The sequence below is a fragment of the Tasmannia lanceolata genome, unplaced genomic scaffold (genome assembly GCF_043159265.1).
Source record: "Tasmannia lanceolata isolate RefF3 unplaced genomic scaffold, GAP_Taslan_0.1 ptg000007l, whole genome shotgun sequence".
Taxonomy (NCBI): Eukaryota; Viridiplantae; Streptophyta; class Magnoliopsida; order Canellales; family Winteraceae; genus Tasmannia; species Tasmannia lanceolata.
The window spans coordinates 16,210,534-16,237,389 of record NW_027518684.1 but is presented as its reverse complement, the minus strand read 5'-3'; the positions used below and the strand labels follow the sequence as shown (position 1 = coordinate 16,237,389).

Genomic DNA, 26,856 nt, shown 5'->3' with positions numbered 1-26,856 from the left:
CTATTATTGTTTGGTTGCCATTTAGTGAGCTATTAATTTTCCAAGTGCAAGAGCTCTCTCTCACTTTTCTCTTCTTCTCGAGAATAAATGGGAAAAGGTAAGGAATTACAGTGGGCCCATCAAGAGGTCTAAGAGATTTCTAACAAATAGTTGGGAACACAAAGTCAATGGGACCCACCTATACATTTTAAGCCTGAAAATTGAGGCACATGTAGGCATAAATCTGATGATCCAAGCCATCGATCTCGCTGAGGCGGGCCCTGTTTATTGTAATCGGGCAAGCCGATTATGATACAGTGAGGCATGTCCCACTATTATTGATCCCACCTTTGGTTGATCCAGACCGTCAAATCTGATCGGGCCCACATAAGACATACAATGACCAAGAGATTGTCCCAATCAGACGACCGGAGTACGTACTATTGTTGTGACCATAGTCAACAACATATGGATTGTCTAAACCATATGTTGTGATTTATGCTCAAGAAGACTAGGAAGTGATCTCAATCCCCTTCAAATGTGTAAAAAAAACCAGTGGAAATGACCAAATCTTCGTTCAATTCCACCTCTCTTTATTTTCCAAGTGAAATCCTATTTTGGAAGTGTTTTCCTAAATCATAGTCTTACCTTTACCTTATGTACTCATGTGTGCATTACCTTTATAGTCTTTTGTTTCAGAGGCCCAGATTGCATGCACATATGGAAGGGGAGTAAGAATTTTGAGAAAAAGCATAAAAAACACAACACATGAGCTGCTTTTGAGCTTCAATCCATAGGCCAAAACCCCTACCACATAAAACCCTCTCCTCTTCTTCCCTACTACAACACTCCTGAAAGAGATAATCAGAGAGGTGTAGTTAGGTTATATAAGTCTCTGGTCTATCTCTCCATATATGACAATGATCTTTGTATTGAACATGGGAAAAACAGAAAATATTCTCTTCTTTTTTCTTTTCTTTTTTATAAAATATCAAGTGTTGAAAATGTAACAGAACTTTCAAAATCAGTTCTAAGCCTGTTGCTGCATTTTCTGGTTTCAAAATAGCCTTTGTATTGCCAGGTAAAAAACAATTATGGACTTGAAGTGTTTGCTTTTGAAAGGGTTTGGATGCCATTCCCCTGCAAGTATCCTACAAGAAAGAAACTTGTTGAAAGATAATTTGGTGAGAACATAATAAGCTACTGATATTGGCACTACCATGTTTGGTACTTGCACTAACTCAACTTGTCTTTTATTATTTAACGAGCACTCAAAGGTTATTACAATTCCCCCAAAAAAAACTGGAACGCCAATCAAAAAAGAAAAGACAAGGTGAGTTAGTGCAATTATCAAAACATGATAGCGCCGATATCAGTAGCCAACAGAATATTTGAAGAATTCAATTACAGTTGCAAAATATTCAGAACCTTTATACTCTAAAGCTCTCTGAGATGGGTTTCAATGAATAAAATAAGACCAGTCATTTGGCCTTTACAAAGACGAAAAGAAAACATCATAAACTACTCAATTTTCTCAATCGTTGGGAACATTTCATTAAAGAAACAAATGCATACAAGATTTCTAAAGCTTTGAATTTGGTTCTTTAATTGGAAAAAAAATGGTTTGAATAAGTGAACACATGTAAAAATTCTTTAAAAAGTGAGGGGTTCCTCCTTTTCTTTTGCCCTTCTCCAAACTCCATTCCTCTCTTCTTCCTCTTCTCTCCATCTCTATCCCTTCAATCACCTAGGACGGACCCCTGCTTTTACGATTTGTCTAACAAAAATGAAAGTATTATTATCACATGAATATAGAATTCACTGTTCAGAAAGTCCAGAAAGTTATCAACCAAAAGGCAATGGAAAGAATAAAAGGAACCAGCATCCTGTTGCAAATGAACCCTAGAAATTCCTATAAAACAGATATTTTCATATAACAACATCCGCCCCTCTGTTCGGGGCGATTCTCATTTTTCTTAATTTCTGCAAATGAGTAAGTTTTACTGAGGCAGGAGAGATCAGTGATGTGTTAACAAGGGCCTGCCACCTCTGTGGCTTTGACCTGAAACACATCAACCGGCCCGAATATATTCATATTTACACGCACAAAAATACCACCACCTGAATGTGAGAGCGCACCATTCATATTGCTCCCATGTCAAAAGCTCCAGTCTATTGCATTTGTTGGAAAACCACGAGCCCTGTTAAAGAACCGAAGAGGCCACTTGCCTAGAAAATGGGTGTGATGTTCACTAAATGCATTAACATAGATAGTAGCAGTGCAAATGCCCACTGTAACTGTTGAAACCATCGAACAGTAGGAAGACCTGCAACAGAAGCTGCATAACAGCAAATTCAAATGTCATAAGCATAGTTTATGAAATTTGGGACTTCATAAAAAAAAAAAAGTGATTATTCAGGAAATTTTCAGATCAAAATTTACCCCAAATTTTATGAATTGGTTGCTCAAGTAAAAAACAAAATATCATCGAAGTTTCTTAAATAATAAATATATACTTGGGGAGGAATCGTAACTGCAGACGCAAGTCCTCATATTCTAAACACGCATACATGCATGTTTGAGGTGCATCCACAGACCTTGCATATGCAACTAGCACTCCTTATATTTTATTAAGTTTTAACACAAGATATTTTTAACTTGTGTTACTCAACTCAACTCAACTAAGCCTTTGTCCCAAACTAGTTGGGGTCGGCTAGTATAGGAAAGAGAGAGAGAGAGAGAATTTTGAAGATGCAATCAGCGAACCAATCCCATCACAACTTGGTGAGTTGAAAATTCATGTGTTTATGTGAATCATCATTACTCCTTTCTCCTTTTTTCTGTCAATCTCCATTCTTTGGGTTAAAGCTTAAATTATTGGCTTGTTTTGCTTTTCTTTAGAATTATATCCGTTAGATTTGAAGCTTCTTGGAATGTATAAGTAAAACACAGCATGATCAGATCTATATTTTTTATTTATCAAGGTAGGTGTTGGTTGTTGGTTACACAATAATGTTAATGTGGTTTGATCTGTCATTTTCCTTCTTTGGTACGTGATGGATTGTTTTTTATTTATTTTTTTTAATGGTTGGTACGTGATGGATTGTTGATTATGGGTTATGATTATTTTTCTTTGCTACAGTTTGCTATAGAAAATTTTGGTTTTGTCGGCCCTATCTTTATTTTTTGGGTTGATTCTGATTCTCCTTTGTTTCTGGACCAGTAAGAAGAACATTATTAAAATAGGAACACAAGCTAGCATACAAAGGGGCCAGCGATTGCTACACATACTTTGGTGTCCTAGACACTCAACCCATAGTAAGACAATAAGCAATATTGATGCAGGACAGGTAGAAAGGGATCCTTATATGCAGACTGTGTACGGAAAGATCTTTATACATGCAACCCTAATATCAATTGACTTGGGACAAAAAGTTGATCAATGATAAACAGTGTTCCAAGACGAAATTTCCACCGAAACCAAAATGTTTCCGTTTCCGTGACAACCGAAACCGAAATTTAAAACCTTGTTGCCAACCCCGGCAAGTCTCCAATGGCCGGGAGAGGAATTCATCGCCCAAGCAATGACGCTTGGCAAGTCTAATCTATCCATTGGCCCGCAAAATGCAAGAAGGATGTCAATGACATGATTCCTAAAGATGCCTCCAATTCCCACTAGAGTGGCATGGTTCGTAAATATTCCTCAAGTTCCTGCCACACCAGATTACCAACAGCAGCATCAACAAAGTTCAGCTTGATAGTGCTACCAGGGGGAGGACATCGGATTTCTTTCCTCTTCTGCTTTCTCACCTGCATTCAAATCATTTCCACCCACTTCCCATAAAGGTCTTGAATAGAGTATCCATGTAATTTTTTCAACACCACTGCCCAAGAGAAGAGGCTCTTCAACTCCCCAATTAGCTTCCCTGACGAAAACTGATTGTGGTCAATAGCCGGCCTATTTCTCTCCTCCCAAAGAAACCCACACCGCTGCAAATATTATTGTCAGCCAAAAAGTAGAGCCCCCTCATCCCAAGATGGCGACCCTACCAACCAACGAAAAGCTCCTTAAACGTTGCCGGGAATGTCCATTGAACGTTAAACATGTAGAGAATAACATACCATAGTCTCCTGCCAAGCTTGCAATGGACAAAGAGGTGGTCAGAAGACTCAACAGTCCAAAAAAGAACACACATGTTTGCTTAATTGAAGCTCTCTCTTGAGAAAGTCAAGAGTATTAACCTTTTGGTGAGCCACTGTCCGATAGAAGACTTGGACGATAGGATAGGCGAAGCAAAGGACTTCCAAATCTGTTTTTTTATAGGTAAGATGAGATTGAACCTCCAACCTCAAGGTTGAAAACCAAAGCTTTAACCAATTAAGCTAGAGGCACAACAGCAAAGGACCTTCAAATCAGCATCTGCCTATATGAGGGGGCAGTCCCTTTCATTAAGCAATGAAAGAATGACCAGACCAAGAACATTCCTCCTAGGTACGAAGCCCATATTTTCCTGATGATGCTTTCATCCTCTTTGAAGTTCCTTCTGTCCCAAACTACTTTACCCCCCAATCTCTCATAACTACAAACATCCTTCTCACAATCTACCCTATAGAGACTCGGGTACACATGCATAACAAGACATTTCCAACCCATAACCTGCTGAAAACTTAATCCCATCCGCAATTACCTACCTAAACCTAATAAAGGACAAGAAGAAACACTTTTCTTTAACCGTAGATCATTTCATTATGGCAAACATCAGCCACCGAGATGGTCAATACAAAGGGAACAAGAACACGAATAAAAATAGTAACAATGAAAGAAAACGAGATACATCAATAAATCTATCCCCTCAAGTGGGAAGTCATAAATTGCCAAGACATCCCTATCCCTCAATACCTGGCAGAGCTAACATAACAACGTCATCGTTTGTAGATCTCCGCACATGATAAAATATAACTGGTACAATCTCCAGTTCTCCACTTGATCAAGAATCTCTTCAATCATGTGCGCAAATTTCCAAACATGAAGAAGTCTCCCACCCAACAACCTGATTACGTCTGTCGAGATCCCTGCTATTTATGATCCTCATGTTCAGTAAAACTGCCCCAATTTCAACTTCAGAAGAATCTTTGATCCCAATAAGGACTGAAAACGCCCACGTGGCTGCTCCCCTCTCATTCCTAAAAACTACAACTTCTATTTACCCTGGATTACCCAAACTCGGCCCATCAAAGTTAAACTTCACCAGCCCTTGACTAGGAGGGTCCCATCTGGGAGTAGGGATCTCTACCTGCTCCCTACTAGTGCATATCTCTCTCCATCCACGCCAAAGGTCATAACTCGAGATGAGCCTAAAGCAGGGGAGGATCTTCACATAGAATATGGTCACCTTTGTATAAATGAAAATCGAACAAGTTGTCAAACTCCGGAATATCCTAGCGTTCCTTTCCTTCCATATCACCCATATCGTAGCCAATACACCGTTCTTCGAAGTGACCCCATGCATTCTCCCAGTGCCAATAGTGTCTCCCCCCCCCCCCCCCCCCCCCCCCCCACACACACACACACACACGTCCACATGGACTAGAATGTCACAGAACCACACCAAGATCCCCCTAAACACCGACCTTGGCTAAACACCTTCCTTGGTTAGCATTCCATCCCGCCAGAATGGAGAACGTGAATAATTCCAACAATTCAAGCTCCTTCACTGCCTACCCCACTTTGGCTGCAGATCCAAAATTAATGTGGCATTGCCCCCCTCCCGAACGAATGGTGTTTAATAGGTTTCCAAGAAACCAACGATTTTGAATCCATCACACCGCATCGATCTTCCACCACTCTGTTTTAATAAAACCGACCGCACACCCGTACAGATATGCCTTTCTTCTGGTCGATGCTGCATCAACTTCCACCAAATATCCTCCCTTCCAAAGATTATTTCCAGGATTTTCCGTCCAAGGACCAAGTGTTCATCAGTGTCACCTCCCTGTATGACAGCCCTTGGCCACCAATAGGCGCATCAACTCTGGTTTCTCTTTGACACTCAGGGGGGCAAATGCTTGGGGATGCATCAATGTTGTTCTTCAACCAGCATGGCATTGTTTGATGCCTTCCCACAGTTCTTGCAGACCTTCATGTAAGCTAAAATTGATATAACCACACCCCAAATTTTGCCAATCCCCAACCCTTCAACCAAAACCACTCCTCTGATTTACAAGGCACTCCCATTTTTTCCTAAAGTTTCTCAAGTAGCATGGTCTCTTTTTCAGATGGAAGTTTGGAATACTATGATTTCTCTAGTATGCAGGCTTTTTGTGGTGGTTGTATTTTTAATGATGTTTCAATCTTTCTCAATTTTCTGTGTGAAATTCAGGCCTTTTGGGGTTCTTCCTATTTAATTTTGTGTTATGTTTTGTGATCTGATCTTGCAAATATGTGGAAATTATTTGCATGAACTCTTTGGCTTAGAAAGCTTGTAATATTTGGTTCTCCTTGTATTATTGGTAAATGGTGGGTTTTGAAATGTAGTTCTTTTGGATCTTTCTACTCTATCTTTATTTTTCCTGAATCTATTTAAAATAATTCCTGAATTCACAAATATTTTTGTCACTAAATTTGTCCCATCCCATGTCCAAATTTTTTTAAGTTGACAGAAGCAATGATATGCTTTGGGATTTATCCTACTAGACAAAAGAGAACAGGACAGGCCAATGTACACGATATTATCAAGCGAGTTTCACAGGGTCACCAATAAACTGATAAGCATGCAACATTCTTCTATGAGTCAGTAAACCAGGACATGTGGAAAATTTTGATATGCTTAAATTAAAGCTTGCCTAACCAAAATAGCAATAACAATTGCCTAAATGATTACAACAACAATAAGTATCTTCAAGAACCTGTCAAGCTGATAAGTTTCTAACAAACATATCTGCCTTCAGGATCCGATCCAAGAGAAGGAAAGCTTCAATTTGCACAATCAGGATTTGATCCAGAAGAAACCCTCATGCAGTGGTTGTCGGAAACTTGGAATACGACATTATAGAGAGTTGGAAAAAAGTTATATTCAAACTGACCGCTTCGAACAACCAATTTGCATCTACACAAAGCTGAAAGCCTGAAACTAGCAGCTTATACTGTAAGCTATGCTGTTAAAAAAGATCATTAAGGAAACAAACTCACATGAAGATGGTGACAGTGAAACTGGTATCATTCCATCAGGAGGCTTTACAGGTGCTATGTTCTTACTGGGAGGCTCAACTCGAGCAAAAACCACAGCTGGCAAAGGAGAAGGTGTGGAGTGAGAGTGTGACCGAGAAGAAGGCGCCGCTTCTGCATGCAAATGGTGGGCAGCAGAAGATCGTGGAGAGAGAGTAGTGATTGGTGCCGGACTAGGGGCCGAATAATCCCCGCCCTTGTGCTTAATTGGAGATCGAAATCGGCAACCAGAGGGAGACGGGGCCTGATAACTATGTTCAGGAGCAGGTGCAGGAACCAGTTGAGCATCATGGTGGTGATAATGGTCATGGTGGGGCCGGTGATGATGGGGTTGATGATTTGGATGAGGCAGAGGAGCTGGACTTGGTGGCAAAGATGTGCTTCCACTTGTACCGCTATTGAGAGAGTGTTGCATAAAGGAGGAGAGTTGAATCTGTCTTACTTTACCGAACACAGTATGATTAAGGCCAAGATTTCCTGCCGGAGAACCCGTGATGGTTTGAGCCAACTGCTTCAACCTTGGCAAAGGAGGAAGATTCCCAACAGCAAGAACTATAGAGCTCTGAACAATAATTGGAGGGTCCAATGTCGAACCTTGTAAATTTGTCAAGCTAACATGTAAGTTCTGCAGCCCACGGAATGTAATCAATCCATTAGTATGTCATTAAATTACCAAATGCCTAATAATATACTTTAAAAGGCAAAATACAAGTTTCAAATCATCTAAATTATACGTGCTTACAGTGTTTTAAACTTGTCACAGAAAAAGACCACGAATGCACCCAATTTTTAGTTCCCACCATTAGAAGATGGGGAGGTATTTCATCACACACAGGAAAGATGAGCCATCCATTTTTCTCTCACATTAGAATCATGTAAGAGGCAAAGAGGACAGCCTGCCATCTGTGGATGACACAAACATAAAATTATCCTATCTATTTTTCCATGACAACAAAGTGCTTTGCCAGGGTTATTGTGGTCTTTCTCCAGGTACCACCATGATCTATGTTTATGGCATGCAAAGTGCAGAACTAATAGATAAAGAGATTAATTAGGATCATTGGAGTAGTTATTTACGTCTATCACATGGTATATATAAAAAGCCAACTATCAATTCGAATATATGTATGTGTGTGTGGGTGTGTGCGTGTGCGTCAAAAAACAACACTGTAAATTAATACTAGTATTTCAAGCCAAACTACAGAAATATAATCATGGTGTGATGCCCTGGACAGCTGAATTAAAAATAAGTAGAATCAACAGAACAGATCGAAAAATGACCAAACCTCATATGAATTGAGACGTAAGTATGACTTCAGCTGGCTCTTGAACTCGTCAAAAACTCGTTGTATTTGATAAATAGAGGCAGTTAAGGTGAAATTGAAAAGGAATTGTTTTTGCAGAAGAAATGCATTCTGCTGAGGGACCACAGTAATTCCTCCAGGGAATTTCAGCACCTGAAAGAAAGATGGATCCCCGAACAAGGATGGAGTCAAGTGTAGAATCCACTGCTTTGTAACCAATGAAACAAAAGTGGCCTTGAGTATGCTTAGGCTAGTTAAAGGTATGGTTGAATGCTTTGCAGACGGCCAGACCCCAAACACCACATTAGTCCAGTTTGATCCAGCTAGAGGTTCCAGTGATGTAACAAGCACCTGGTTAGTTTAACATGTTAGATCATTGTAATGAAAACATAAACCGGATCGTGCGAGAGAGAGAGAGAGAGAGAGAGAGAGAGAGTACCGTGGCATTGGGAACAGCGATTTCGTCAAAGATGTCAGTTTCAAGGTTCAGCATATTTGCATTCAGCAGAGAAACTGGTTTTTGCACGTTAAAGCTTGCTAATATGTGGGCTGAAGAGATACACTGTCAGTATCTTGACAAACCAAATTACTAGTAGATTGTTAGCAAAATAAAAATCAACAAACACAATTGTGCAACACTGGATAATTTAAATTAAGCATAAGATTTTACAGTTGTGATAATGGGATTTGAACAAATACTAATAATAAATGTATTGAAATCCATAGACCACAGGTATCAGAAACAGATGGCAATAGTATTACGAATGAATCCTAATACAACAGAAGACACCGCTTTTAAAAAAAAAAGTCATTCATTAATGCTGATGCCTGGCTGCAGCCAATTCAGTAAGATACCACTTCACAACTTTTGTCCTTCATTTCAAATTCTAGCATCAAGTTTGCAAAGTAATAGACACAAAGTTGTTATGCCATCCTCGATTCTTTCCACTTTACTAAGCAGCAAGAGTCATGAGTAGATGCTGTGAGGGGACTGTTTAGCTTTCTACTTTTGTTTCTGCTGATTCCTTTGATTTAGGAAGTTTGCACTTTTCACAGATTTGAGAGGGTTTAACAATTAATAAGAACCATGAGAAGAAAAAAAATGGTGAAGAAGGGAAGATGTTCAACAATTCAAGCCTCGAGAAGAAGAGTGAGTCCCACCGTTTCTGGGAACCTGTTCAAGCTTCAAGATATCAAGTGGTGTATAGTGAATATTAACAAGGTTTTCGATGATATTTACCTTTTGCCGATGAAGTAGTAGAAGAAGATCTGTTGACTATGAATGGAACGCTATGGGTATCAAGTCTTTTTGGGGTAATTTGCTGAAAAATTCTTTGTTTAAGTAACTTTCACAGTGTTGTGTTACTTGATTTTTTTATCTTTGAGATGAATTTGAATGGGAATTTTGTTCATTTCTAGGGTTACGTTTCTTCATTTTGCTTTTTAGAGAATTTTCGAATGACATGAAATGATTTGGAAGTTTTATTGAAAAATTATGTGATTAGTTTGGTGAGTTTGTTTGCTTGATTGGTTTAGGAAGGGCTTGATAGTGTTTCACCTTCAATTTCAGGGCCATGGTTTTCCTTTCTGTTACTTTTATTTCTTGAAATTCTTTGAGATGAGTTTGAATGTGACTTTTGTTCAGTTCTAGGGTTTCATTTATATCTTTACTCTTTGCTTTTTAGTGAATTTTCAATTGACATGAATTGATTTGGAAGTTTTATTGAAATTTTGAGTTTTTAGTTTGGTGACTTCGGTTGTTTGATTGTTTAGGAAGGGTTTGGATAGTGTTTCATCTTCAATTTCAGGGTCAATTTTCCTTTTTGTTGCTTTTATTTTTCATTTTGATGTGGTCATTTAAGAAATATAGATTCTTTCTTTCGTGGCTAGGTTTACTACTCTTCATAATTTAAGATGCCCATTCAAGGTAAACTTGAGGATTCTAATGACTCCTGTGTTCTGTAGAAAAATTGAGTTTTATTCCTATGTTATTTATTTTAGTGTTGTATGCTATTTTCATTTCAAAATATGGATTATTTTGAAACTAAACTGCTCTCTTTGCCTTTTAAGATGGTGATACCCTGTTTTTTACTCCTAAATGAGTCAAATGGATGGTTAGTGCTCAAGGGACATGGCTAACAATTTAGTCAATTGATTTTGATCAGCCTTTTTTAGTAATTTTCATTTATAGAATTTGATAGAGAAAATGGGTGGATGCTGTAAATTTCAAGTATTAAAGGAATGTAGGCAATTTTAGCCTACCGGCGCGAAGGAATTAACGAAATAGAGCAAACATAAGCTAATGAAAGGAGCGAAGTGGGTTCGTATGGAAATTACAAACCAGGTTCATATGAAAGTTGTGAACCATGAATCGCAAACCCGAACCCGACCCTGAACCGAGCGAACCGATGAATTAGGTTACACAGGGTAGAACAAAAAAGATTCTGAATTTTTATTTTCTTTTTATAGGTGAGCATGAATTGGAAAAGAGCTAAATTGTGTACATGGAAATAACATAATCAGTGTTTCATGGTGGTTGCACTCCCACCAATTAAGGCATATGCTGCCCCCATCAAACAGGCTGAATCCATATTTGGTGTGACAGAGCCTAAGACAACAAAAATGTGGAGCTCAGATTTCAAACAAATCCAAATATCTTTTAACTTCTCGGTAGATGTGCTTTTCTGGAATATCATTTTCTCAGATCTCACCCATGATGGTATGAAAGATTCACCTTCTCAGTAGATGTGCTTTTCTGGAATATCATTTTCTCAGATCTCACCCAAGATGGTATGAAAGATTCCAATGGACTTCAGAGATAACCCCACAGAAGTTTAAAATAAAATTAGAAAAATAAGCAACCAATTTATTTAAACAAGGTTATGAATACATCAGCACAAGGTAACCATTGGCAATGGGAAGACCCTAGATATCAACAAGCTACATGCCTACCAAAGCTCCAAGCCAATGTAAAAAAAGGAGCAATTCAACCAGCAACCCATATTGTCGGTATAACTCGCAATGTTGGTATGAATGATATTCTCCTGTGATTTCTAGTAAACATGTTTTTTTATTTTGGGGAAAGATAAAAACATATCTCCAGAACTTTAGCATCAACTTAAGCATCTTTCCACATGTAGTTAGACCTGGCAAACGGGCGGGCCGGGCCGGTTTTGACCCGGTCCGTACGGGTCCGGGTCAAACGGGCCGGGTCAAAATGACCCGGAAAATTTTACGGGTCACTATGCTTGGACCCGGACCCGGCCCATACGGGGCCGCCCGGATTTCTTACATATTTTTTTAAAGATTTTTTTTAAAAATAGGGATTCACTAGCCACCTTCCCCGAGTCTACTTTTCGGCTCGTCCACATCCTTTGCTGCAAAGATCCGACAGAATTACGAGTTGCGCACAGGTGGCTAGCAATAAAATAATAGCAATTTATAATAATCACACGGTTACTAAGTTTTAAATGAAAAATTACCGAAAAAAGGGAAGCAAAGTAGAAAAATTACCAAAAGAATGTATTTAAATATGACAATTACCAAAAAAACTACAAAGAAAATAAAAATATATATGACAATTACAGGAAAAAAGGCAAAATTAAACTTTTGTAATTCTCTACGGGCACCCGCGGGTCCACCCGGTCCGGCCCAGTTTTGACGGGCCGAGTGGACCCGCGGGTCAATTATAAACGGGTCACAGATTGGTGACCCGGACCCGGAATTTAAGGGCGGGCCGGGTGGACCTGCGGGTCTGGGTCACTTTTTGCCAGGTCTACATGTAGTAGAAAACTCACTCCCACAAATGGAGAAAATGAGAGAACAAACCCACGACTTGTCTCGCTTGTCTCTTATACAATAAATGAGATGTTACAATTACAAATGTATCCCTAGCACATTGTATAAGAGATGAGGGGTATAATAGGAAAATCCTATTGCATCATCTACACTTAGAAGATTATATAGATCTAGAAATATAAGTATCCTTGAGCATATACAATTACCATAGGTTGCGAGAGATTGAGTGTCTAAGGAGGTCTTGGCTTTGTTTGATTGTCACCATCCTTGAGCATTTCCCTGTTGTCTCTTTATATTCTTGTTCTTTGTAATTTTTCTTTCTTCTTCTTCATCCTATCATGTACTGACCATCTCGGTCTTCCTTTTTCTAATAAAGTTCAGCCACCATTTTCAAAAAAAAAATTATATACACCATGTTATTTTTTTTAAAAGAAAATATTATATTGAACACAGGAGACCTTCAGTGTGTTAGACTGACGTGATAACCAACTACACCATGTTATGATGCATATAAGTCAGTTATGTTCCACAAATATAAATGCAAGCACACCCAAATCAAATACATCCATGTCTTAAAAGCTAAGAAATACAGCAAACAGAGCTGATCCTCATGGACTCAACTCATATATCAAATCCTCCTCCCCTCACCCACACCGCCCACCCAATCAGCACTCTTGAGTCCCAACCCATGTTGTTTGAACTTCTAGATCAAGACAACAACCTTAACAGGGAAAAAAGACGTGGAGTAGTCAACAGGTTCATCCATAACTTTTGAACTTGGATTCCACCTACAGAATAAAGGAGATTACACTGCAAAGAAGAATTTATATTTCAATCCCAAAAAAGCACATTCAGCCATTTCCCTCAAAGTTTCAATTCAGATCATCGATCTGAAGGAAAAGCAAGGCATATGGGAAACTAATGCAAAAGTAAACTAGTTCATACAATAACATTAAACTCAGAAACCATGCACCATGCCAAGGAAATACCAAGGCTTTAAATTTCGGTTTCGACCACCACCGAAACTGAAATATTGAAAAAATATGATAATGATTTCGGTTTTTTTTTTTTAATTTCAACCGAAATGTCTAAAATTTTAGTGTAAATTTCAGCGATTTCGGTGGAAATTTCAGTTATCTTGGTGGAAACTTCATAAATTATAGTGGAAATTATAACATTTCGGTGGGCATTTTTAAAATTTCGGTGGACATATTTAAAATTTCGGTGGAAATTTTGAAAAAAATGCTAAAAACAAAATTTCAACGGCGATATTTCAGTGAAATTTCTCTGAAATCTTGTAAAGAAACAACTTCATGTAAATTTCGCTTCGGCCGTGGCCGAAACCGAAATATTTCGGCCATTTCGTTTCATTTCGGCCGAAATTTAAAACCATGGGAAATACTACTGCAAAGAGGAATCCATTTTGACTCTCCAAACAGCACAGCTAACCCATCTCCCGCATGATCGAGCATAATGTCAAACAAGGCATCTGAATAAACTAGTATTGAAGGAAACCAGCTAATCAAATAAGTTAAATTACTAACTTCTAACACCACCAATACAGATAAATCACATAACAAGACTAGTTTTGAAAATCTTACGATTTACTATTCAAATCAAATCGTATGGCTTACGATTTGAATCTCACAATTGAATCTTAATTTGTACGAGTCTTGCGATTTTAGATTGAATCTTATGATTCGATTGTAAATCATACCCAATTTCCCCAAAATAGAATGAGATCATTCATTTGGAAATGATGACAAGACTATAACATAATTTACATGCAGACAAAAATAAAAAATTAAATTAGGAGTACATCCCTAGAAATGAATTTGCACAACTTAATAGAAGATACTAAACTTAATAGAAGATACTAAACTAGATTTGCACAAACTTAATAGAAGATACTAAACTTATAACTTCAAAATTCAGGTTTACATCAACTGATAAACCTATAAAACTGGAAATATTACTTAAAATTATCAAAGAAAACACAAAATTGACCAAGGAACGTAAAGAAGTCAATGACGATAAAATGTTGTCCCTCCGTAAATAACATTAAGATCGCATCTGCAAAAAAATTACGGCACTCGCCGAAATAAAGAAAAAGCACATTTCTGCACAAACAACAACTACAAAATCAATCAAAACCCTGAAATTCACCAAGAAGGACGCAAGATCCATCAATTCAAAGCAATGCCACTATTTCCAAACCCTAGCATCATCTCAAAATTACTGCATTCGCACAAATAAAGAAAAAACACATGTATACAAAAGCAACAACTTCAAAATCAATCAAAACCCTAAAATTCTCCAATAATGATAAGAGATCCATCAATTCAAAGCAATGCCGCTACCAATAAACTAGCATCATCTCAAAACAGAAACAACTAAAGGGAAAAAAGTCTCAAATTCCACTCTCACCTCCGAATAAACGAAGTAAGAAAGAACATTCAACTTAAACAACAACACCATCAAAATCACTCAAAACCCTAAAATTCATCAAAAAAGTAGGCAAGATCCATCAATTCACACCAGTGCCACTCCCTACAAACCCTAGCACATCACAAAAACCTACACAAATCAAGGAAAAAAAGCCTCAAATTCCACTCTCACCTTCAAATTCCTCCCCCTGATCCAGATCCCTCCGATCTGCACCATAATGCAAGAACGGCGGCAACCAGAAAATCGCAGAAAGCAACACGGCCACGCCAAAAAACAGCGCGGCTACGCATCGGATTCCGACAAATGGCCGGATCCGGCACCGACACTGAGAATTTTGCTCTGAGATTTCGGGAATTGGATGAAAAGCAACAGATTGCTCTTCTTCAACCTTCCCCATGGAAAAGAATTACTTCAATCTCCAATTTTCTGCAGAAAACACCTCCATTTTCCGTAGCTTTTCCGCAGAAAACACCTTCATTTTCTCTTCTCTTTCTCTTCTACATGCTCTTTTTTTTTTCCTTTTTAAGGGGGTTTTTTAAGGAAAAGAAGAGGTTGCAGTAACTGGAAATCAGTACTGGTTTTTTTCTTCTTCTTCCAGATCTAACATTTGTTTATCCTCTGTTTAAATTTTTAAAATACGGGAGGAAAGGACAATGAAGCAGTATTAAGGCCTTAAGGGGGAGTGATGTATTCGCCCCCCCCCATGTGTACTTCGGACAGCATTAGGGAGCTGTCGGAAGTTAAAAATAGGGGGTAAATATATCATTTCCCTTTCACGATTTTGGACAGCATAGGAAACCTGTGATTCTTTCCCTTCTTGCCTATCCTGGGCCCAGCTTTTGATTTGACTGGCTGTGATCTATTCAAGTGGGAGCGTAGATTTTCAAAGTGGGGTCTACCTACTTGGATGATCTTAACCATTCGTTTGTTGGTTTTTGTCAGGCCCCAGAAATATTCTCCGTTGGATGATCCTGACTGTTGGATCTATTTGTTGTAAAATGGACGGCTCATAGAGTTCATAAAAGAATGTATTAATCTCCACAAATCAAAGGGTTAGGATCATCTTATGGACAAGATTGTCGGGGTATAGATCGACAGATAAGTTTATCTGCCCCCTTTCTTCTGGGGCCACCCCTTTTTAATGTAAAAAGTGGAGGTGGCCCGGATAAGAAGAAGGGGCAAATATAACTTTCTTCTATTTCCATTGACAAGGTCATTTTATGATTTTAATGCAATTGCCACTTTTCAATTTTTATGTCTGGAACAGTTATCCTGTTTTTTTAGAGAAGTTGGGATTGTTGTCTTTACCAATTGAGTTAGAGGCCCAACTCTATTTCTTGAAACTTTTATCAAAATAAGGGATGTGCTATTTTTTCATTTTTTTTATGTCTTTAACTTTTTTCTGTTTTTTAGATAAGTTGGGATTGTAGTCTTTACCAATTGAGTTAAAGGCCCAACTCTATTTCTTGAAACTTCTATTATAATAAGGGATTTGCTAGGGTCCGTCGCAAAAGGCATTTCGCAGCTGGTCTATCGCGACAAGCCACCTTGTGAATGTAGACAACAGCTTTTGTCTCCATTCACGAGGTGGTTGGCCTGACATGCTACAGGCCAGCCGCGAAATGCCTTTTGCGACGGACGCTAGCAATTTCCTTATTGATACAGGCCAAATCATAGGGCTGATTTGTTTCTATTTTCCTGCATGATTAGGGTAGATTTGTTTCTAATTTCATACATGCCAACTAGATAGATTTATTTCCACTGTCTTTCATGCTAATTAGGATAGATTTATTTCTATTTTATGCATGGTCAAATAAGGAACATGCCATTCCAGGCATGATTAATTAGGGCAGTTTAGTATTGTGTTTACTTTTATTTAGGTTGTCTTTAATGTGGAAGCATCAATTATAGATGTTTTCCCTTTTGCTTGAATGAGATTCCTTTTTTAAAATCCCTCCTAATCTTATTCGAGGGAGTGGAAGAGACATGTAATGGGACTTTTGATTTGATTATGAAATTAATGAATTAAGAGATAAGACATCAACTCTTGGAGTTTTCTTCATTTTTCTCTCTATTTTGTTGTCGTAGGACTACGATTTCTTATTCTTGTGCTTTATTTTTGCACTTCCGCTATATCGGATTGCATTATCTGGTATCAAAGTTTGAGTTTGCGATCGAGGCAGACGGCTCGAGTAGCAGTTTAAGAAGCGATGGAAGAATCCCAAGAGGAGATTCTAGCGTTGAGGAGGCAAGTGGAGGAACTCACGGAACAGTTGAGATCGGTTCATACATCTTCTCAAGCCGGAAATGACGAATTAGACGTAGACGCCGTAAGCCATCGTCAGAGATATCTGCCACGATGTCCAACGAGGGCTGAGGCTACCAGAGGCAATTCCAGGCATTGGGAATCAAGTCTCAAGACTGGGGAGGTATCACCAGACTTGAAGCCTTTATATTGTTACTTATAACAAGAAATTGTAGATTGGGAGTCACCACCAATCTACGACGATTATTCGGATGAAGGATATTTAATCCTTCCTAAAAGTTCAGACAATGAATTTTTGCCTTTTAAAGAGGACCAAGTGATCAATAAATCACTTTGAAGTGATGGTTGATGATGAGAGCCATAAAATAATGAATGGAGGACCAAAAGAGATTAAATCTGACAACAAATTAGGAAGATTAATAGAGATTGAAAGGATGGGCGAATGGAAAAATATTACGTCAATTTCTTTATCAGTTTATCTTGACCCAGTTTTATTAGATCCTATATTAAAGTCTACGATGGATACTCATGGCTTCAAAATCATAGAAGATCAAGAAATAATTCATTTTTACCTTGCAGATTATATAACGTGGTTAGTTCGATTTCAGTTAATGATCGTTCTTCGTTGCTTCAAAATTGGAGGAAGAGTATTTTTTAACCATGGAAGAATGATGGAGGCAATGACCACCGAGAACATGTGCTCTTTGGAAGATTCAAATCCGATGATGGATTTTCTCCAACCCGGGAGGCTAATGCAGGCCAAATCATAGGGCTGATTTGTTTCTATTTTCCTGCATGATTAGGGTAGATTTGTTTCCAATTTCATATATGCTAATTGGATAAATTTATTTCCATTTTCTTTCATGTTAATTAGGACAGATTTATTTCTATTCTGTGCATGGCCAAATAAGGAACATGCCATTGCAGGCATGGCCAATTAGGGTAGTTTAGTATTGTGTTTACTTTTATTTAGGTTGCCTTTAATGTGGAAGCATCAATTATAGATGTTTTCCCTTTTGCTTGTATGGGATTCCTTTTTTAGAATCCCTCATAAACTTATTTAAGGGAGTGGAAGAGACATGTAATGGGACTTTTGATTTGATTATGAAATTAATAAATTAAGAGAGAAGACATCCACTCTTGGAGTTTTCTTCCTTTTTCTCTGTATTTTACTATCGTAGGACTACGATTTCTTATTCTTGTAGTTTATTTTCGCACTTCCGCTATATCGGATTGCATTACTTATAGTAAGATTTTGCCCCATCTATTTCTTGAAACTCCATCGCAAAAGGCATTTCGCAGCCGATCTGTCGCATGTTAGACCAGCCCCCTTGTGAATGGAGACAAAAGCTAGCTTTTGTCTCCATTCACGAGGTGGTTGGCCTGACATGCAACAGACCAGGCATGGAATGCCTTTTGCGATGGACGTTAGCAATTTCCTTATAATAATATATTGCCTCCCCTCCCCCTCTTCAAGGGATAAAATCCCTCATTTAATATTATTCGTTAAGTTTCAAAGACAAAGAAAAACGTTAAAGGGGTTGAATTTATCCTCAAGCAGTGAACCATTCTCACATAAACTGTTAGAAGGGGGGATTTTATCCGTTTCGGGGGATATCATTTCCTATTAAAATAGTTTATCTAATATAATGTCATGATTTCGAAAATAATTTGTAGGGGTTTGCTAGCGTCCATCGTAGAAGGCATTTCGCGGATGGCCTATTGCATGTGAGAGCAGCCCAGGCTCACTTTTCAACAAATTTTGTCTTCATTCATGAGGTGGCTGCTCTCACATGCAACGGGCCATTCGTGAATTAATTATTATAAAATGCCATGTGGCTATAGATTCGTGACGAAAGTGCATATCATAATCACAAGATAAAAAATACCACGTGTGAAAATAAAAAATTAAAGTAGGGCATGATAAGTTCGCACCACCTAGGATAATTCACACCCCTTGAGCATGAAAGTAATATTTTATTCATTACAAAAATTTGGCTGAAATTATGGAAAAACATATTATTTAAAAAATAAAATAAAATTCTCAAAATTTCGGCCAAAATGACCTAAATTCCAAAATTTGGTAAAACCTAAATTTTCAAATTTCGCCAAATTTCGGATTTTGGCCGAAATTTAAAACCATGGGCATGAAAAGCTCTCAAAAAAATTTGAAAAAGAGGCTACTGATATTGACACTACTATCTTTTAATAATTGCACAACCCCAACTTGTCTTATTATTATGGGAAGTGATACTTACGCCCCGCTTAGATTACTAGGGAAACCCAGTGCCAGTGTACGTGGCAATCAAACCCACTGGAAGTACATTAGCCCCCCTTTAGTCATTGATACACTGGCGATGGGTGTCCCTAGTAATCAAAAGGGCCGTAAATATCACTTCTCATTGTTTTTAATTGCCTTTTAAGATAAATTTGAGAACTGTACAGTAGTTTAAATTGAATAGGACAAGATGAGTAAGTGCAATTATCAAAACCAGTCTTGGCAGAACCTAAACAAGGATTGTTGAATCAAGGGCTTATGATCATCCGATCAATGTGTTCTCATTGACATTTGGCCAAGCTTGGTTGCCATTAGGATCAACGGCCGACAAAAGGCCATATGTAGATACGATGTCTACAATGAATTTTGATCCCATTTCTTGACCTAGGGTTGCAAGAATCAATGGTCCAAATTTTCTAAGAAAACGCTAAAAAAAGCTTCGATTTGATCGTGGGGCTAACATCATCTAGTTTTCATGGGACATGCAAATGTTTATGAACTTGTGGTGGCCCACAATATCAACGGTTCCTATTTCGCTAGTCATAAACCACAGATACTGTATCCCGCATCTGGAAAATCTAACATTAGTCATGCGAGTAAGCTTAGCATTTCTAAGTAAAACCCAGCTGTGCGTTGGACTTGTCCGTGATTATACTTAAAGACTAGTGTCAGTTTCGGAATAAGGGCATATTTGCTCCGACTATAAAAATCCCCTCTTTTATCCATCACCATTCTCTTTCAGAGGCTTGGGATATTTAGGGTTTTTAGGGTTTTGAGGAGAAAAATATAAAAAACAGGCAGCTCGTCGCCATGACTGCTCAGACGCAAGAAGAGCTCCTCGCTGCTCATCTCGACCAGCAAAAGATCGATGTAATGTTTCCTCTTTCTCTTCCTTTTTTTTTTTTTTTTTTTTTAAATTATGTGTTTTTGAGTAATAGTATTTCGAAATTAGGGTTTCTGTTTTTTTTTCATAAGTATATACATATTGAGTAATAGTAGATTGAAATTGGGGATTTTGTGATTATTTGTGGGTTTCGTTCGCATGCGCGAGGGTTTTTATCTGAAAAGTTTAGTTACATTTTTACCTTGTAAGAAACTAAGATTGAATGGTTTTTCTCTGAAGTAATCCAGCATATTGGATCCTCATAAGCTTTTTGGTTATCGACTCACTCTAGACTCTAAAGGCAATGTTGGAAGAGTTGTAGTGAATTGGAATGAGAGACAGCCGTCACTGGTGGAGGAAATGGTTGGGTTGTTGTAGGTCTCAAGTAAAATTAAAAGAGTGGAGGACGATTCCCTTGTGGGGGTTTTTAGGAGTCTATGGCCCTTTTAAATCCCCCTTAGGGATTCCATGTGGACCATGTGGAGTGAGTTAAATACCATGTGCGAAAGATAGGATATTCCTTGGTGTCTAGGCAATGACTTTAACATCACATTAGGTTCTCGGGCTTTGTGAGTATATGTCGAAGCTATAAATTTCTCGTCTCTTCCCAACGGAACTTAGCAAAGCAAAATGAGTGTACGCAGGAGGGTTTTAGTGGTAAACATATTCCATTTTGCTGGTAATCAAGTTCATTGTCATTCCTTTCCTTTGTCTTATGTGTATTTGAGAGATTGAGCTCAGGCCGAGGACTGTCTACATGAGTTCATTGAGGTATCTACGCAGGCCTACGTTCCTCTTTTATATTCTGTCAAGAGTTCTCAAGAATCTTTCGTACTGCTCTTCCTAGGCCGGTGCCTGATCATAGACATATCCTTCTTGACCCTCAACTAGGATTTTAGGATCCTTCTCTTTACAATACGGACCAACTTTGCTTGAGGAGCCTACCACAGTTGATAATCTTTGGTGGATTGAAGTGTGTACGCACGCGTGGTGGAGGCGGAAGGGAATGTTCATCTTGGGCATAAACGTAGGTTTGTCAAGTCTAATTTGTATTAAGTTTTCGGTGAAGTTGATCAGAGAAAAGCTTCCATCCTAATTCTAGAAAAGCTTCTATCTTAAGCCGCATTGATAGGCTCAAGCACAGTTGTCAACTCGTGACTCGATTTCTTAATTTTATGACTTGTGATTTGACGACCCGTGACTCGTAAGAGATTTTGGCAAGAACATAAATTTAGTTGAAAAAATATAACCCAATAGCACATAGATAAAGCACTAAGCTAAAAATATAAAAAACTATATTCTTATAACTTGTATGCTAAAAAATAATTAAGTTTTAAGTTCCAACTTCCAAGTTTTCAACCATCAAAACAAGAAAGCCCAGGTCCAACAACTCGACTCGATTCGTAAGTGTCTTATTTTTTCGAGTCGACTCCCAGCGACCTGTTCGAGTCACTAGACGCCTCAAACGAGTCTTCAACAAAGACGAGTCACCCATGCGATTCGACTCGACTCTGGAATTGACTCGTACGAGTCATAAGAGTTTGAAAACTATGGGCTCAAGTGCCTAAATGAAGGGAGAACGTCTCTCCCGATGAGCATTCAGATAAAATTTTCGTACAAGAAGAATGTAATCGCATCATCTTGTAAGAAGAGTTGAAGCTAAGACAGAGGTCAAGAACCAAATGGCTTAAAGAGGGAGACAAGAACACTGCTTACTTCTATAGTACTGGCAGTGCAAGAAGACACACTAATAGAATCACAGCCTTAAGAGTGAACGATGGGAGAATTGAGGATCGAGATTCCATCTTCTCAAAACTTGTACTGTTTTTCAAAAGCTATATTCCTCAGAGAACTGATCCCTTCCTATCCTAGACTAAAAAAATGAGAATTTCTAGGAGTAGAACGAGGAGTCCATAATTTGGCTTAAAAGACCCTTTTCACAGAAGGAAGTCAAAAGAAGCCATATTTATTTCTTGAAAAAAGATAGAGCTCTTGGCCCGGATTGAAATGACTTAAAAAAATTATCATGGAATTTTTGAAGACTTCTATAACGGTGGTGCAATCAACAGGTATACCGAGCCACTTTCATCGCCTTAATTCCAAAATAATGAAGTGGATCGATTGGTCGACTTTCGTGTTGTAGGGTGTGTCTACAAAATCTTAGCTAATGTCCTCGTAGATAGGCTATTGGGTGTTTCGTGAGATTTCATTTTCAAGCTCCAAAGTGTGTCCATTAATGACGTACATTCTTGATGGCGCCCTATTAGCAAAAAAATGAGTGCATTGAATACTATCATAAAGCTGGCATATCCAAAGTCCTCAATAAATTATATATGGATAAAGTATATGATAGAGTGGAATGAAATTGTGTATATGATCTTCTGCATAGGATGTGCTTGGGAAGTATATGAAGATAATGGATGATGAAGTGCATGTCGTCTATATGGTGGTCGATTATGATTAATGGGACATTCAAAAAATTTTAAGACCTCGAGAGGCCTTCGTCAGGGAGATTTTCTATCCCCGTTCCTCTTTTTTATTTTGGTGGAGGTGCTGAGCCGAATCATAGAGAAGGCGAAATCTAGATGTCTAATCGAAGGCTTCAAGATTGGCCAATCAGTGGTTTAAATATTACATCTACAATATACAAATGACAGCCTACTGTTCAATAGTGTTGATATGTGGAAGCTCATAAACCTAAAGACCGTTCTTAGATGTTTTGAGGCAATATCTGGTTGGAGGGTAAATTTTTCTAAATTCCTTGTTTTAGGGGTGAGGCTGGAAGATCCAGAATCTGTGATGTTTGCTGATAAAAAAGGAGAAATTCTGATCTCGCATCTTAGACTTCCCTTTTGGAGTGGTTGACTGACCAAAAGCTTATGGGCCCAGTCATAGAAATAATTGAAAGAAAATTAGTTCCCAGAAAAAAATCCTTGCTTTTTCTTGGCGGCAGAGTTATGTTGATCAAGGCTGTATCGACGAATCTTGCTCTGTATTTCATGTCCTTATTCCTTTGTCTGGTACCGGTACTCCACAAAATGGACCAGTTCAAAAGAACTTTGTGTGGAATGGTAGACAGTAGAAAATACCACTTAGTAAATTGAGATGATGTCTGCAAGCCTCTGAGACAAGGCAGCCTCGGCTTGCAGAAGCTTTGTTTGATGAATAAAGCCTTGTTGGGAAAGTGGCTTGGAAATTCAGTGAAGACAGGCTCCACCTTTGTTAGCTTTTAGCCTGTCTCCCTTTGGTGCTTCCTCTCTTTCCTGTTTTATTTTGTTGTATTTGACCATCTTGGTCCTAGGGCTTCGCTTCTTTTTTTAATAGATTTTTTTACAATTAAAAAAAGATAAATCATAAAAATTACTTGATAAAAAGTTAAATAATAAAAAACAAAAAAAGTAAAAGTAGAAAAAAAATCAGTATACAAATATAACATTAAAAATGTTCTAAGATTAAACATAAATTTAACATAAAAAATAGGCACTACTCTCTCTATTTACAATTTTATAAAGTGATAGTTCTTTCCACCCCTTACAATAGCTATTCCATCCCATTTTTTGCTGTTTTTTTCACTGTACTATTGATTGCAGTCTGCTCGGGCGGTGCAGTTTCTCCGTTTCCACTGCACACTGCCAATGCCTCATGTCTCTCAATTGTTAGACAAGGCATGTTTCTCAGCCAAATAATACAAATAAGGTTCTTAGGAAAATATAGTATTTCACCCAAACAACGTAAAATAACATCCCCTAGTGATAATATTGTTCTCAGGAATTTCTCATTTTCAGAATTTGTCGTGATCTTCCCCTTTTATCAAGATATCGGCAGGAATTTCTCATTTGAATCAAATAAACATGTGAAAAGTTTAAATAAATACTGAGAATTTAGAAAACAAATGAACAGATAAATATGCATGTAATCTTGTCAAAATATCATGGCATTATCATAAAAATACCAAGAAAAAGTTATTTTCTGACAATATTAGGTGAGCTTATCTTTTGAATATAATGCAAAAATATTGTAGATTTTTAAAATTCTGGAGATTTTGTTGCTAATCTCACTCTAGTTTTCATCTGAAAGTGAATATAGTAGTATCGTGGTAGTCCTTTCTAAATGGCAAGATTGCCCGCTAGCTTCTCTTTCACCATTTTGTGTTTTTTTTCATATGGAGAGTTCAGACATCTCATACCAAAGCAAAAACTTGGACATTTCTCGGTCAATAGGGAATTTACCAATATAGAAGAAAGTAGATTTACTTGAGTTAATGCTTATGTTCATGTTAGAATATTATGCTTTATATGCTTTGATGCCAGTTTTTAGTGCCCACTAAAGTCTAGACCATCCGATTCACCTTCTATGGTTTGTTGAGTTCTTGTGCTTTTGTCTTATTATAGTGGCACATTCTTCCATGCACAATGACTGGAGTTTTCGTCCACATGTTAAAAATATTAAATTCTTCGATTTTCTTTCCTTGTGGAATTGAGCAATACGGTACCATGTTTAGGCAGCTTCCTTTCTATTTCTAGAGTTCTTAAAGCTTTTTAACTGGATGGATTAGTTATAATTTGAATAAAATCTTATTTGCAGCCTGATGAGCCTGTGCTTGAAGACGAAGATGATGACGAGGAGGAGGAGGATGATGATGATGACAAAGACGAGGATGATGCCGAAGGTAATCCTTTCACATGCATCTAAATACGGTTGTGGTAATGCTCCGTTGCCAAATGCACATGTAGGCGCAGACATGGGGTTGGTCTTGAACATTCTCACATTTACACACACACACACAGCCTTGCATTATTTAAACCAGTGTCCAGAACTTGCTAGCACTGATTGATCAGGTTTGTTAGAATGGTTAGTTGGTGACCAGTCAGACTGTCTGGAACCAAATGTGGTAACTTGTTAAAGGGAAATGATATCAGCACATCCATGTTTTAATAATTGCAGACTTAGTTTATCTTTTCTTTTTTAGTTGCCCTTTGAGAGTTTTTTGGGAACTGTAATAACTTTTTGACAGCTCTTTAAATACTAAATGATAAGATGAGTTAGTGAAAATATCAAAACACGGTTGTGCTGATTTCATTGCCCTTTGCTAAATTGATTCTTGCTGTTTGTCTAAATGGCTTCTATCACCTTTTACTAGTCAAATTGGATGCATTTCCAATTGGGTCATTAACCACTTGCTTCATATGGGATCTAAATAATATTCGAAGATTCCCCTTTGATCGTAGAGAGAGAGATTCTTATCAACGTTTTGGCATGGGCTAGTGGATTGGCTCTGGGTCCCTGCAAACTCTCAAGCATCATATCGGAAATTTGAGACTACTGCAGTATCATTCTCGAGACTACTGCAGTATCGTTCTCAGCATATGTGTAGGTCCCCTAATGACAAGTGGAAGAGCTGGCGAAGGCCGGTGTGGATACAAGTGGAGGAGATCCTGCCAAATTTTGTATAGTCGCGATGGATACTCGGGGAACTGAATGATGCTACTTCCATTTGGTTGTGCATATAATATGCAGATTAAACACATTCAAATTTCCATTCTCTGTTTGCAGGACAAGATGGCGATGGCAGCGGTAGGTTGAAGCAGAGCAGAAGCGAGAAAAAGAGTCGCAAGGCGATGCTCAAACTTGGAATGAAACCTATTCCTGGTGTTAGTCGTGTTACTGTAAAGAAAAGCAAGAATGTCAGTTCTCATCAATCCCCCAATCTACACTTCCTTCTAACACCCAATACCCAAATCTTATATTTAATCGAACATTAATTGCCGCTTTTGTTTCAGATATTGTTTGTCATATCGAAACCGGATGTTTTCAAGAGCCCAACTTCGGACACTTATGTTATTTTTGGCGAGGCCAAGATTGAGGACTTGAGCTCACAACTGCAAACACAAGCTGCAGAGCAATTCAAGGCTCCCGATCTTAGCCGTGTCATCTCGAAGCCCGAATCCTCGGCCATGGCTCAGGACGATGAAGACGTTGATGAGACGGGTGTTGAGCCGAAAGACATTGAATTGGTGATGACACAGGCTGGAGTTTCGAGGTCCAAAGCTGTGAAGGCGCTCAAGGCAGCAGATGGTGACATTGTGTCTGCCATCATGGAGCTAACAAACTAGTAAAAAATCCCATTTGAAAGGTATTGGTGCATCTCTTACTGAGTTGTAGTTTTCTGTTACTTCTTTCTTTTTTTACTTGTTATTTGGCCCAAGTATGTGGTTCCATTTGTGTCTTCCTTTCTTGTTTTAATGTTGTATGAAAAGTTTTATAGTAAGATTTTCTTGAAATTATCATTGAGAGCTGGATTTGATCATCGACAATCATCAATCCTGGTATGGTTTACTTCCCTTCCTATTTTGGTTCCATTTCTGTCATACCATGCTTGTGATGTTTGGTCTGATCTGATTCAGGGTCTTCCCTATAATTCTTGGATTTCACCTACACATAAGAAGATCTAGGTCTGCCAAGTGCATTTGTTGTATATTCCCATGTGATTCTTATACATTAAGGGGCTGTTTGGATACATGGATTTATAATCAAGGATTGTAAAAACCGTTAAAACTTGGATTTTATAAGCCAAAACCTAGATTTTGCAAGATTGAGTAGTGGTAACACCTTATTACACATTTCAAATCCAGGTTTTTGCATTTAAAATCCGGGTTGTAGCTTTTAAGATTCAG

The 26,856-nt window shown here is 38.1% G+C and overlaps 2 protein-coding genes across 3 annotated transcripts; one reads left to right on the top strand and one right to left on the bottom strand.

Moving 5' to 3' along the window:
- Positions 1 to 1,482: 1,482 nt before the first annotated feature.
- LOC143882100 (uncharacterized) lies at positions 1,483 to 15,382 on the bottom strand. Of its 2 annotated transcripts, XR_013252108.1 has the most exons (6): positions 14,927 to 15,382; positions 8,949 to 9,058; positions 8,492 to 8,860; positions 7,170 to 7,830; positions 2,119 to 2,318; positions 1,483 to 1,756 (listed from the first exon to the last, which is right to left on the bottom strand). XR_013252108.1 is itself a non-coding variant. In XM_077385502.1 (5 exons), exons 1-5 carry the CDS (start codon positions 15,150 to 15,152, stop codon positions 2,209 to 2,211), a joined length of 1,476 nt encoding a protein of 491 aa, XP_077241617.1. In that variant the 5' UTR covers positions 15,153 to 15,382; the 3' UTR covers positions 1,483 to 2,208. The 2 variants fall into 2 exon arrangements, 1 of the variants encoding a protein (XP_077241617.1); XM_077385502.1 differs by having other exon boundaries at positions 1,483 to 2,318.
- A 4,638-nt stretch (positions 15,383 to 20,020) lies between these two features.
- On the top strand, positions 20,021 to 26,541 carry LOC143882099 (nascent polypeptide-associated complex subunit alpha-like protein 1). The gene is made up of 4 exons (XM_077385501.1): positions 20,021 to 20,169; positions 24,767 to 24,851; positions 25,736 to 25,866; positions 25,963 to 26,541. The coding sequence occupies exons 1-4, from the start codon at positions 20,110 to 20,112 to the stop codon at positions 26,293 to 26,295; spliced, it is 609 nt and encodes a 202-aa protein (XP_077241616.1). The 5' UTR covers positions 20,021 to 20,109; the 3' UTR covers positions 26,296 to 26,541.
- The last annotated feature ends 315 nt before the right edge of the window (positions 26,542 to 26,856 follow it).